The following is a 14,058-nucleotide window of genomic DNA, read 5'->3' on the forward strand; positions in this document are numbered from 1 at the left end:
TCCACAAGTAATGAGTTTCCTGGAGCCAAAAGTTCAGATCTGAGCAGATCGGTGACCCCCTTCATCTTGCTTTGATGATACACCATGGCCAAAACAGATCTAAGTCGTCTAATGAGAGAAGTGAGAACTCCAAATTTATTGGTGTTGCTGGTTGCATCTCTTCTCATCTGTGATCTGTCCAAACAGCCAACCTTTTGCAGCTCACACACACCAAAAAGTAGAAGCCTCACTTTGGGATTGATATGTGTTTTGACACATGATTGATGTTATTAAAACAGAACCTTACTTATCAAGATTGATTGTGAAAATATAATGCCCTTAAGAAAGATCTCCAAACAAATGGAACAAAGAAAGCTGAAAGAAAAATAAACAAGTATCACTAAGAATTTATGCGGTTAGGCCTTTGGCCTAAGTCCACGGGAGGTGATGAGAAGAAAATTTCATTAACAAATTTGGAGATACAAAGATGGTGTAAAATCACTCCCACAAAATCCAGAACCCCAAGACACTCAAATAGCTCTCAATCATAGATGCAAAGAAAACACTAAGATTTATGTACAACACCTTAAAAGAGATTTCTCTCTAAAGCAAAACCAACAAACCAAGCCACGACACTACAAAGAGATCTAAGGTTACGGCACCCAAACTTACTAAGGACAGACAAATTTAGGGGCACTCACGAACAAATAGATAGATGAGCATAGGGATGACAGAGGAGATGAGTAAACTGATTAAAAGGCAAACATAGAAAATAACCCAGTAAATAAAAAATCCAAAGTAAAACTGACATAAAATCATAATTAACCCAGCAATCATACATGCAGTTATGATTTGGTAATAATATATGCAACTCTGTTTTGGTCAAATCCATCCCAGAAGTTTAACAAATTAGTGCTTAATGCCATGAAAAAATCTCCACACAATAACTAGATGAACTCATAAATGGGTCACTGAATTTTTCCACAATCAAAGGGTTTTACTAATATATGGCCTCATGTCATACATTTTAAAACCATTTTAGGAAAAATATTATGAGAAAATGAAAAAGTGAACAAATTTTTTGACAATTTTTTCAATTTCCTACAAAAAGTTTCCTAAAATGGATGATTAATTTATGCCTTAAGAACATAAATTAACCGGACCCATAATCAAATACCCACAAACAAAAAATAGAGGAAAACACACTACCCAAATGAATTCAAAAGCTTAAAAAATTGGAGTTGATGGATCATAGAGCCATATAAAGAGAAACCATATCAGATTGGGAGGTAGAAAAAGGGAGAGGGAAAGAGATGAGTATGGAAATTTGAATAGAATTGACTTGAAGAGTGAATGAGTCCTAGGAGCAACTGGAAATAAAAGAAATGAGCATGAAATAGAGAAATAGCGTGTGTAGGTTTCTGATTCATTGGCACACCCAGCAAAATGAAAATCCCACATAACATTGCCAGAAATTGTAAAATTGCACCTATTTAGCTGGGATTTAGAGCTGATTTTTGTGATCTCCAAATTCCAGCTACAAATCCCACATGTAAATTAGAAATTTCCTCTTTTATGACACCAAATAAAGGAATTGATACTCCAAATACTCTATCCAGATAAATGGAAAGTCTTAAGACTTGGAAGTTCCTTGCTCCTAGTGACTACCTATCTTACAAGAAAATAGGAACTCAGCTTAATAACTTTTCTTTAATCAATAAATTTGTCTTTTGTCTAAGAAAAAATAGAAGCAATGAAAAGTTTTTTGGCATGGGCAGAATCTTAAAATTGGACATTCAAATATCAGAACGAAGACATCATTCAATCAAATTAAAGCCAAGATTGTGAGCTATATGGTTTAAGCACCTTTAATAAGTAAACAATGCAGTAACATTCTATGTGCAACCAGAAGTTGAATCATACTAGTTTTCTCCCTCTGATCAACCTAGTCTAATCTATCAGTTCAAACACCATGCAATATGAAAGAAAAATTTAAAAAAAAAAAAGAGAAGAAAATTTCAATTGATCTAAAAGGAACTTTTCACCATGTAAAGTACACAAACACCAAAGTTCACATAGTTTACAAATTTACACTTGTTTATAAAATCTAAACAAAATCACCTCCACTGTTATCAATCTTTAGCAACTCGTAATAAACACAAAAATTGAGAACTGAAAATTTAGAGGAATGAAAATTACCGTACATGCTGCTATTCTGTTTGTAACTCACCGCTTAAATATGTGTACAAAAACTCAAAACTAAACATGTCTAGCTAGCTTGAAGTAATGCCATTCCTCTTAAAAGCATATTGCTATCTTTCAACTCCAAAAACCCCTTCTCTTCTGATCACAAACTCACAAGAAGAATCAGGCAAATGAGGCGCGAAAACAACATAAAGTCGCCGCCTTGTTTGCCTAGGGAGAAAATCACCACCTCCACAAGCACTCACATCCACCGACCCATTTTCTTCTCCAACGACTTCCTCATTCCTCGACAAGAAAAGCCTCGAATTCACACAATTAGCCCACGCTAATCCCAAAGCAGGACAAACCCGTCTTCCAGACGAAACCAAAGAACCCAAATTCCCAACCTTCAGCCCATTCATCCCCTCCGAATGCCCCATCAAATCCACCACCTGGTTCGTCACCACAACAGCCAAACCAAACCTCTTCGCCAACGACTTCAATTTCCCTGAAATCTTAAAAAACAGCGACGACCTCCGCTTAAGCTCAATTGGGGTGTTCTCAAATTCGGAACGAAACAATGCCGCAATGGAATCGATCACAATGAGCTTAACCGGTAACTGGGTATTGATGTTTTCAAGGAAAGACTCTATCTTAGGCATTATATCAAACAGTTGGTCTGCAGAATATACAGCATGAACAAATATACGATCACAGGGATCATTATTGAAAATTCTAGGGTGTGAAGAGATAAAGGCATGGGAAAGTTGGTGGAGGCGGCGAGAAGGGAAAGAGAACTCGGTGTGGATGTAGAGAGAAGAGGCGGATAGGCCGCCGAGTGAGGGTGGGAGCTGGGCTGAGAGGGCTAGTTGGAGACAGAGTTGGGTCTTGCCACAACCGCTCTCGGCGACGAGCTCGGTTATTGAGTTGCAAGGGATGCCACCGCCGAGGCAGCGGTCTAGGACTGGGCAGCCGAAGGTGCATTTCCTGGTTGATGGAAGACGATGAAGCAGGTTTTCTGGGGTCATGTTTGAATTTTGTGACTTTATGTGGGAACTGGGAAGTAGAAAGGACAACGGGTTGAGGGGGAAGATGGGGTTTTTAAATTTAATTCAGCATATCTGCATTTTATTTTATTTTATTTTTGGAAAAGATTTTGCTGCATATAGAGGTATGTTGTATGTGACGCCAAAAAAAAGAAAAAAAAAAAAATACAAATGTCTAAGGTTCATTTGGCATATGTTTCTTGAATACATGTTTCTTTTTTTTTGGTTACCACGTATCCGTGAATGTAACAAAACATTTTTCTTTTATTTTTAGACAACGGGAAAAATAGTTTGAGAGAAGGGAGTCTAATTAAGAGAAAGTTTACCTCGAGAAAAATTCTTCCAACCCATTACAAGAGATTTAATAAGATCGTCCACATATATTTTTACATGTTAATAGTTCTACAAGTCACTAAGGAATAAGTTTGAGGAGATTTTTGTAAGTTGGTTCCAAGGAAAATTGTCCTTCCAATTATATCAAAAAATTTAGAATTCCCAATGCCCCCTATCCCAACTATCAAATTACTCAATCACACCATAATTTAGGAGAACCAACCCCTATCTAAGTCAATAATTAAATTTAGGCAAACTTGGGATTTTTCATTGTAACTAATAAGAGTGTTTGTAATTATACCCAATTTCTAACTCAGTTATTGCCTAATTAGGCTAATTTAGATGGCCAAGAATGTTATACAATTCTTTCAAATGGGGGTGTCTATCATGCAAATTTAAGATGTCTATGTAATAAAATAGTCCAAAATTTAAGGCGGCAAATTTTAATTTTCCTTAATTTAATTACACAAATCTAAGATGTTTATGCAACAAAATCATCTAAAATTTCCACACACGCATATATATACCTTAAGTGTAGTATTTATTGTTGTTACGCTCTTGTTGAGTTACATCAGTATAACATTTCAGTCCATTCAATTCATTTAGGTCCATTCGATATATTCAATCCACTTTGATCCATTTTGGTCCATTCGGTTCACTTTGATCTATTCGGTCCATTTTAGTTCATTTAGTTTATTCGGTCAATTTCAATCCATTCAATTCACTTTGGAACATTTCGATGATGCTCTGGGAGGAGAGATTTGGGAAGATTTCGGTACTTTGGACCATTTTGGCACATTTTGGTACATAAGATGTTCCCAAACAAAGACGAAATCCATGCTTAGCTAAAAATCAGATTATTGATAATTGAACAGACCAGAAAACATTCAGTGCAAAGGGATATAAAGATGAGTTATTTACAAGCACTATAACCAAAGATCAAGAGCCATGGATTTGGACCCTTAACAAGCAGCCATGTTTAAAGTTTAAAGCTTAAATTGAAATGGGATTGTCTACACTACCAGATATTACTGGGAGCATAAATTTAAGACAACATGAATGTATTTACAATTTGTAGCATCAAGAAGTCTAAAAAGACATCCCATTCCTGTTGCTGTTTTACTTCTCAAACTTTAAAGAGGAGGAGGAGGCTTGGCCTACTCCAAAATGTCATACATGCTGGGACAATGCCTAGACTTGAGAATCGCAAAAGCATTCCCTTTTCAAACTTGCTTTAGAATCACCTCAATACCTGCAGTGAACACATTGCTATACATCAAAGGTGACCTCGACCTTTTCATTTTGAAAACATAAAGAAATGTTACAACCATGATTCTACTTCATTGACAAAAAGTTACATATGTTGAAGTCAACATCTGTATGCTTGTGCATTAGGCACTGTTTAACTAGAATCTTGAAGCTTGCCTGTCAATTGTAAAAGAAAAAAAATTGCCTAAGAAAAAAATTGTGAAAGCTAGACAATTATAAGCATGCTTTCTGAGGCAATGTAAATTCCACCTATATTTATAAAAGAAAAAAAAAATCCCCACCTATCTTGACCAAAGTATGCCTTCATATTAGTCTTCTATTTTTTTTTTTTTTTTTTTTTTTGGTAAACTACTTGGGATTTTTCATTGCAACTAATAAGAGTGTTTGTAATTATACCCAATTTCCAACTCAGTTATTGCCTAATTAGGCTAATTTAGATGGCCAAGATTGTTATACAATTCTTTCAAATGGGGGCGTCTATCGTGCAAATTTAAGATGTCTATGTAATAAAATAGTCCAAAATTTAAGGTAGAAAATTTTAATTTTCCTTAATGTAATTACACAAATCTAAGATGTTTATGCAACAAAATCATCTAAAATTTCCACACACGCATATATATACCTTAAGTGTAGTATTTATTGTTGTTACGCTCTTATTGAGTCACATCAGTATAACATTTCAGTCCATTCAATTCGTTTAGGTCCATTCGATATATTCAATCCACTTCGATCCATTTTGGTCCATTTGGTTCACTTTGATCTATCTGGTCCATTTTAGTTCATTTAGTCTATTCGGTCAATTTCAATCCATTCAATTCACTTTGGAACATTTCGATGATGCTCTGGGAGGAGAGATTTGGGCAGATTTCAGTACTTTGGACCATTTTGGTACATTTTGGTACATAAGATGTTCCCAAACAAAGACGAAATCCATGCTTAGCTAAAAATCAGATTATCGATAATTGAACAGACCAGAAAACATTCAGTGCAAAGGGATATAAAGATGAGTTATTTACAGGCACTATAACCAAAGATCAAGAGCCATGGATTTGGACCCTTAACAAGCAGCCATGTTTAAAGTTTAAAGCTTAAATTGAAATGGGATTGTCTACACTACCAGATATTACTGGGAGCATAAATTTAAGACAACATGAATGTATTTACAATTTGTAGCATCAAGAAGTCTAAAAAGACATCCCATTCCTGTTGCTGTTTTACTTCTCAAACTTTAAAGAGGAGGAGGAGGCTTGGCCTACTCCAAAATGTCATACATGCTGGGACAATGCCTAGACTTGAGAATCGCAAAAGCATTCCCTTTTCAAACTTGCTTTAGAATCACCTCAATACCTGCAGTGAACACATTGCTATACATCAAAGGTGACCTCGACCTTTTCATTTTGAAAACATAAAGAAATGTTACAACCATGATTCTACTTCATTGACAAAAAGTTACATATGTTGAAGTCAACATCTGTATGCTTGTGCATTAGGCACTGTTTAACTAGAATCTTGAAGCTTGCCTGTCAATTGTAAAAGAAAAAAAATTGCCTAAGAAAAAAATTGTGAAAGCTAGACAATTATAAGCATGCTTTCTGAGGCAATGTAAATTCCACCTATATTTATAAAAGAAAAAAAAAATCCCCACCTATCTTGACCAAAGTATGCCTTCATATTAGTCTTCTACCTATGCTTTGTTCCCTCAGTTCCAAAATTCATGAAGTGCTTCTCTGACTGGTTTAACTCTTAAGGATATATCCCAAAAAATTTTCAAAAATTTCAAAAAAAACCCTTAAATATGAATAACCTTCAACAAATTTGTGTTCAATTGAAATACTTTTATCCTACAATGAAAAGGTTTTTTTGATAAGTATCCTACAATGAAAAGTTTGAGGTCTTGATCATTATAAGAGGAGGAAAACATGAGCAATATTGAGTATAGTTGCCAATTTTTGAATTATTATGATTAGATCATGGACCATCTAATCATCACTAAATAGACAACAGTGATGCTGATATGTTGTAACATAATGGTTATGTTTTCATTTTGCAACACCCGGGTGTTTGTGAATTGCTAAATTTTGTCAAGCTAGACAGCAGACTGATTACAATAGTCAAAACCGTCCTCCCTAACTAGCAACAAGAATAAGTTAACTCTCACTTTGTCCAAGACTGCAAGAAACAATTGAGCATTTTAAGCCAAATCAGTATGGAATTAACTTTCCACCATAATAATTACTATAATCTAGCTTACACAGAGTTTTACTTCCTTTTTAATTTAATTTGTATAGTACGCAATAGTAATTATTCCTACAGACAATGTTCCCTAAACCTCAGATAAACTGTGGTGAGAGAGACCATTGCATCAGTTTTAAATGGCATGACGGAAATTAGCATGGTAAAGTCATGGGCCTCTTGGCAAGAGATCAAAATACAACAACAATCCCGTTGATTATACATTGACTTCTTCTATTATCCTGCAAAGGTCTCTATTAAAAGAGAGGTATTATTCTAACATTTGAGTGCCCAATGCATCTCTAGGAATATCCAAGAAGTGACATATACATTTCCAGTAAGTAATTATATAAGCTCAAGACTTGAAAAAATTTAACAAGTATTGGATTGGTATCAGGAGTATCAGTAAAGTATTGTTATGCTTATAGATAAACATAGACAGGGATATCCATGCTGCATAGCTGAACACCAATGCTCCACCCCTTTCCAAGTATATATATTGTAATAGAAAAAAGGGCTTTTAAGGTAATAGAAATACCTCTCATCTTGATCTTCTGCCATAAAAATACCACTTTATCAAGCTGAATAAAATAAAAAAGGTACTGCAGGAGAAAAAAGCAAAACAATACATGAGATTCCTTTGTTAACTGGTTTCCTCATAAAAACAATAACATTGATCCTTAAAACATTTTCACTAAGATATAACTCATATAAGATAGGCGAAGTATTAGAGCAGACACTTGACAAAAATTTCACAAATATACAAACAATAGCATTCTTAGTGAGTATGCAGTACTCAACTCCTTGGTGATAGAGAATGCTTACAGTTCAAGCAAATCAAGAGCTTACCAATCAAAAAGATAGTTAGCATAAAAGCAAGTGTAACTTGTACAGAACAACGGAATGGCAAGTGTATTGGACTCTGCAATTGTCTCTGGAACCCATCAGCCCGACCAAAGAGCTGCAACACATTGAACAGATAAATTTTCATGGGATTATAGCCAAAGAAAATCATGTTTGACTGTAACCACGTAAAATCAATATATAAAAGAAATATGAATTTTTACTAACTGCATGCATAGCAAAAAGAAGGGATGAATCTGAGAATTCATGATTTTTTCCCATTTCTTTTAATGCTTTCCATAGATAATAGTTACTTTTCTCTCTATGTACCCTTTAAATTACATTTTAAAATGATATGATAAAATAAGTTAGGCTTTTCAAATGCATAATGAACAGACCTGATTGAACAAATTAACCGCTCCCTGCACCTGAAAAAATTCCACACGCCTTTGCATCCAAAAGAAAGGTTTTGACCTTCTTTCCTTAGGAGTGTCGTCGACGCTCAGCACTAATTTGTCTACCTGTTCATCTTCATCAGGAATTATTATCTTCAATTCACCAAAATTTGGTGAGCTCCACGTTCGCCTTGTATTAGTTGTTCTATCTGCTTGACAAATTATATCATCCCTCCTTAAGGGAATTTCATTTGCTTCTATATTTATGACACTATTTTTGTCCTTACTAATACTACTAACATCTTTAAAACTTTTCATTTCATCAGAAAATCCTCTGCTGCAGGAAGCATTGAGATTAAGGTCTGCGTCTTTTCTCTGAGTGTTATCCAGAGGAGAGCTTTTCTTGGAAGGTCTGAGCTCTAAACAATCATCTTTTGCACTTTGCAAGCTTTGGGAGGTTCCAGAGAGAAATGCGGCCAAGTCATCACATTCATCTTCATCCAGATTCACCCACCGAAGGGGTTGCTTTCCTTCCTCATTAAAAGATTCCCTTAATGCTGCTTCAACACGTGATATTTGGTTTTCCATGGCAGAAATAAATTGTCTATGCCTAGCCATTGTACTTTCATCACTACGATGTCCATAGCTCAACCTGACAGCTTTCTCAAACTCTTCCAACTAATTCAAAATTCACATTTCAATGATACATGAGGGCATCACCAACTTAACAGATTAGAGGCAAAAAACTGTAACAAGGTCTTTAAATGCAGTTTAATTGAAGAGAAAATGTAGAATGAGAAACCAAATGAGCATTTTGAAGCTAAATATGGCTAGCTGACAATGATTGAAACCCATGAAAGCACAAGTCCACTCTTAGAAAATAAAATATTCAATGACCTTTCACTGACCCAACTAACAAGAAACATAAGATTTGAAGTTGTAGTAATTCCACTGACCCAACTAACAAAAATGTAAAGATCAGTTATGGATTCTGATAAAAATAAACAAAGTGAACTAAAGAAGATGTGTAAAGAAGAAATGAGAAAAATCGAAAGAAAAAAAAAAGTAATGTACCTGCCATTTAGCAGTGCCTAAAGCAGTTTGCAGCTCCCTACAGAGTTCATCCAAACACTCTGGTGATAGTGTTTCTCTCTTCTGTCTCATCCATGTCCTGTATGCTGATTCCAGTCTGGACAAACCAAGAGAAGGAAAAAGATGTCCTTAAAACAATTTTCAACTATACAACTGAAATCAATAAATTACAATAACATTTCAACTGCAGTAAATTCCACTAAAAGGATTAGGCCCATCTTGTTCTTTGGGAAAAGTTAATAAGGCCAAAAGTATGTAAACCCTTTATTATTAATTTTGCAGTAGGGATAAATCTTATGAACTTCTTGATAAATCACAATAGCTTGCAATTGTTTGCCCTTTCCATATTTTGAGAGAAAAATGAAAGATTGGAACCAATGTTGTGTAAGTTTTCCTTTTCAATTGTATGAACTTCCAAAATATGTTATGCTAATAACCATCCATTTATTCCAATCCCAATGAGCTGCCTACTTTATATGCATGCTAGATTATAACAACTATGCCAATGGCAAATTGGCAAGTCCAACTATAACAGGAAAATAGTAGTTACAAAGACAACCTTGCCATTCGAGAAATGCAACATGGAAATGCATATCAATTCCAAGAACTTCCAATCCAGATATATGGAACATATATATAACCAGAGACCACCAACCCCAACAAACTTGCAGAAAAACAACAACACAATCAATGAAAAAAGTGCAACAATTTATGCAAATTCTGAAGCACTATTAAGGCAAAAACCAATAACTACGTTTCAATGCTAGCAATACAGTCCAAAACAATCCAAACCTCACCAAATAATGAATTTTGTTAGAATAATGGTTAAATAATTAAATTCATAATTTCTCTTCAGCTTAAGCTTTTAGTACAGGCGGTAATTTATCAAATTTAGTACACAAATCCATGAACTCTTATTGCAAAGTTCCATACCCATATCACCAAACCCTGTAAAGTGAAAACTTTAACACATAAATCCTGAAACTTTCATTGCAAAGCCGCATACCCAGTTCACCAAAACCAATAAAAATGAAGAATTTGGCACTAAAATCCTCAAAACTCTTGCATACCCAAATCACAAAATCCCATAAAGAAACCGAGAAATATGGAGAAAAAACATACATATCTGTAGATTCTTGAACCTCCTCGGCAGCACAAAAAAATGAGTCCTTCTGCCATAGATCAAAGCTATTTGCCACCAACATCTTCAACAACAGCAACAACAGTAATAACCCAAAAACAAAGAACACAAAGCTATGGCAACAAACTCAAACCCGTCCCAGCAAAGATAAAAAGCAAAAGAAAGCTTTTACAAATTCCTTACACACATAAATGGTGCTCGGAGAGACGGACTGCACTTGTTTCTCTCTCTCTCTCTCTCTCTCTTCTGTGCTAAGGTGAAGCAAAGAAGGTGGAGAGAGAAAGAAAGCTCAGGAGAGAGAGAGAGACACAGAGAGAGATACTTCTAAGCGTTTCTCTTTTTCATTTTTTTCTTTCTTTCTTTTTTTTTTTCTAAATTTTTTTTTTTAAGTTTTAATTTCTTTGGCCAATTATAAAACTATTTTCTCCAAAAAAAAAATTCCCGGTGCCGGTGACAATGTAAAACAAGATTTTGATCTTCTGCTAACACTCCCATCTTTTCATGGAGTCTTGCCCAATAAAATTTTAGGACACAATATCTTAATGTTGTAAATATTATAAATTCTGCTAAAAATAAATTTTACAAAACAAATGTTACCAATTTCTAAAAGTTATTTACATATTCTAGAAATTTGATGAATTGCTATTTTAGTTTACTAAGTTTAAAACTTGTCACTTTATTTATAGTCTAATCATTTTCATCAAGTTGTTATTATAGTCTTTCTATTCATTGTTGTTTGAAAATATTGTAATTCCCGGTGCCGGTGACAATGTAAAACAAGATTTTGATCTTCTGCTAACACTCCCATCTTTTCATGGAGTCTTGCCCAATAAAATTTTAGGACACAATATCTTAATGTTGTAAATATTATAAATTCTGCTAAAAATAAATTTTACAAAACAAATGTTACCAATTTCTAAAAGTTATTTACATATTCTAGAAATTTGATGAATTGCTATTTTAGTTTACTAAGTTTAAAACTTGTCACTTTATTTATAGTCTAATCATTTTCATCAAGTTGTTATTATAGTCTTTCTATTCATTGTTGTTTGAAAATATTGTTAACTAAGAGTATTCACATTGGGTAAGAATTTCTGTTTATTTTAGTATAAGAACTTACTTTTTCTATTTTATATACTTACTCTTTATAATACCTGTGGGGGGAAAAGGGTCTAATCCAACATAATGGGCCGAGAGCCCATATGAGAGCTATTGTGCGACCGAGAAGAAAGAGATGGTAAGGGCAAGGCCCATCTGGAAGTGGGACCCTCAGAGGGAAGAATGATTACAATCCGAAGAGGTCATCTTCTGTCCGAAGAGGTTATATTCCTCTGACGAGAATAGTATAGGTCAATTGAACGTATAAGAGGTCAAAATGGTCTTCCGAGGACTCCTCCTGATCAAGATAAGCTCTGAGTACACTGGGAGACGATAAGAATGAAGAAATATCTAAGGGGAAAGCTGCTACCATCGTATTTAATATTCTGCAGCAACTTTTCTGATCGCATTTATGTGGAGAAAACCCCTGAATAGTGTATCTTCACCTATCGCCACTCACACGGAGCTGAAGAAGATGCTTGACGTGACACATACTCAAGTAGATTCACGGATGAAGTACAAGTGGACGATGGAGATGAAGAGAAGGGAGGTTATATAAAGGAAAGAAGCTCCTAACGTAAAGGGGAGAAGAAAAAAGAAAGCGAGAACTTGACTGTAACCCTAAAACCTTTGTTCATCAGAAAAACAATAATATAGCTCTTCGGATATTCAGGCTTTACGTGTAAATCCATGTTGGCTTGTGTTTGAAAGTTGTGATTCGTTGTTGTCAATCCAATACTTAACCTAGCTCTTTCACCCATACTCTACAAATTTATTGTCTTGGGCTTGGGCCACAAATCCTAACCCTACAATACCCACATCAGATTATCTATTTTACACAATATTTCATTAAAATATAAAATCTTCTTAATTTTTTTAATTGTTTATCTCTTTTCACGTACAACAATTATCATCCACTTTATTCATTCATCCTCAAGATACGTAAATACAAAATAAACAACTAAATGCAAAATGAATAGTGTCAGTATAAAATTTACACAGTTATTGTAGTAAACTTGTAAATTTACACAATTATAAGCTGATATAGGTTATTTTTAGAAAAAAATGTGTAAATTCTACTTCTTTTTATATTATACTCGAACTAATATGAACACTCTTAGTTTACTAAGTTTAAAACTTGTCATCTTATTTATAGTCTAGCAATTTTCATCATGTTGTTATTTTAGTCTTTCTATTCATTGTTGTTTAGAAAATATTGTTAACTAATGGTTAGCCAACTAGCTAACAAAAAAAAAAAGGAGTCGGCGGTTGTTGGAGAGTAGGAAAGGACAAAGAGTGGGGGCTAAGGCTTATCCATCTTGCTACTTGACAGTGTGTATATATGTTTCTCATTAATTGGCTATCAATTTTATTCTTTTTTTAATAATAAATATATTTATGTGGTGTGGGTCTTGTTTCAGTCAATAAAGTAGGTTTAAATGTCATGTTTAATTTAATAATCATTGATTATTTTTCACGGGTTCTTTGTGTATTTGATGACTCACTGATCATTAATATATCGAGGATGGGGAATTCGTTCGCTGAAATAATAGAGTCAGAGAGAGACTAAACTAGTGATGACTGTTGATGATGACTCTCTAGCTCTTTTGATTTTTGTTTGGCTTAGAAATAAAGAAGGTGTGAATGAGTGACGTAGACATATGGATTGAATAATTGAAAAATGGGAAGGAAACACGTAAACATCGGTCCTATTAGTCACACCTTACTTAACCACCGCTTTAACTGCCATAAATCAACCTTTTTTTTTTTTTTTTAATTTTATTTATAGAGTTTCAACACTTCCAATTCTGATGAATGTGTTATTATCATCAACCTAAGATATCAAAATTTGTCTTTTGGTGAAATTTTGGTCTTTCTCTCTTTATAATTATGCTCTATATATCATTCATTATAGGTGTAATATAGTTGAAGTTCAATTATAGTTTCTTTTTTTTTCTTTTTCTTTTTTTGAGAAAGTTTATAGTTTCTACTTTATGTTTTATTTTTATAAAATCTTTATAGGACTTTACTGAATTAAATTTGGGTTACTGTAAGTGGCAACTTCCAAATGGAAGTTTCTTTATTTTTATTGTTATTATTTCCTGGCTATTAGCGTGGGGCATGCTACAGTTTTCCTTGTTGTATTGGCAAAACCTTTTTTCTTTTTATTAAATAAAGATTTTTTTTTACTGTTTTTATTTTTATACGGAGTATTAATAAACCTAGAATATGATTGACATTTAAATTATGCGTAGAGCAGTGGACGACCCATCAATTTATAATTGATTAACTTGTAGATTCTTTTATTCTCAAGAAAAATAAAATAATAATAAAACTTTTGGATTCTTTATAAATGTCAAGACTACCTTTATCGTATTACTATTAATCTAATGTCAAGGAAAACAATGTTATTGATCGGTTTATAAACAACTGGGGTAATGAAACC

The 14,058-nt window shown here is 34.0% G+C and overlaps 2 protein-coding genes and 1 long non-coding RNA gene across 6 annotated transcripts; all 3 read right to left on the bottom strand.

Annotated features, from left to right (window-relative positions):
- Positions 1–2,001: 2,001 nt before the first annotated feature.
- LOC112025339 (DNA repair protein XRCC3 homolog) lies at positions 2,002–3,346 on the bottom strand. The gene has a single exon (XM_024058003.2). The coding sequence runs from the start codon at positions 3,189–3,191 to the stop codon at positions 2,292–2,294; it is 900 nt and encodes a 299-aa protein (XP_023913771.1). The 5' UTR covers positions 3,192–3,346; the 3' UTR covers positions 2,002–2,291.
- Positions 3,347–4,518: 1,172 nt separating this feature from the next.
- LOC136062293 (uncharacterized) lies at positions 4,519–5,130 on the bottom strand. The gene is made up of 2 exons (XR_010624074.1): positions 5,093–5,130; positions 4,519–4,967 (listed from the first exon to the last, which is right to left on the bottom strand). It is a non-coding gene; the product is annotated as an uncharacterized LOC136062293 (long non-coding RNA).
- Positions 5,131–5,882: 752 nt separating this feature from the next.
- On the bottom strand, positions 5,883–10,862 carry LOC112025312 (uncharacterized). Of its 4 annotated transcripts, XR_010624075.1 has the most exons (8): positions 10,496–10,862; positions 9,356–9,470; positions 8,285–8,959; positions 7,893–8,004; positions 7,582–7,645; positions 6,457–6,553; positions 6,265–6,331; positions 5,883–6,158 (listed from the first exon to the last, which is right to left on the bottom strand). XR_010624075.1 is itself a non-coding variant. In XM_065761168.1 (6 exons), exons 1-5 carry the CDS (start codon positions 10,576–10,578, stop codon positions 7,620–7,622), a joined length of 1,011 nt encoding a protein of 336 aa, XP_065617240.1. In that variant the 5' UTR covers positions 10,579–10,862; the 3' UTR covers positions 5,883–6,158; positions 7,582–7,619. The 4 variants fall into 4 exon arrangements, 1 of the variants encoding a protein (XP_065617240.1); XR_002884244.2 differs by lacking the exon at positions 6,457–6,553; XR_010624076.1 differs by lacking the exon at positions 6,457–6,553 and having other exon boundaries at positions 6,235–6,331.
- Positions 10,863–14,058: the final 3,196 nt, after the last annotated feature.

Source organism: Quercus suber, unplaced genomic scaffold (assembly GCF_002906115.3).
Source record: "Quercus suber isolate HL8 unplaced genomic scaffold, Cork oak 2.0 scaffold_399, whole genome shotgun sequence".
In the NCBI taxonomy this organism is placed as follows: Eukaryota; Viridiplantae; Streptophyta; class Magnoliopsida; order Fagales; family Fagaceae; genus Quercus; species Quercus suber.

What these genes read in the sequence shown, in the direction of transcription:
- LOC112025339 (XM_024058003.2), bottom strand. Translation starts at nt 3,191, where the DNA reads ATGACCCCAGAAAACCTGCTTCATCGTCTTCCATCAACCAGGAAATGC.
- LOC112025312 (XM_065761168.1), bottom strand. Translation starts at nt 10,578, where the DNA reads ATGTTGGTGGCAAATAGCTTTGATCTATGGCAGAAGGACTCATTTTTT. An exon ending in TAGGCACTGCTAAATGGCAG is followed by an intron (nt 8,960 to 9,355) that starts GTACATTACTTT and finishes ATTTTGAATTAG; the next exon opens with TTGGAAGAGTTTGAGAAAGC. An exon ending in CGGTTAATTTGTTCAATCAG is followed by an intron (nt 8,005 to 8,284) that starts GTCTGTTCATTA and finishes AATGTGTTGCAG; the next exon opens with CTCTTTGGTCGGGCTGATGG.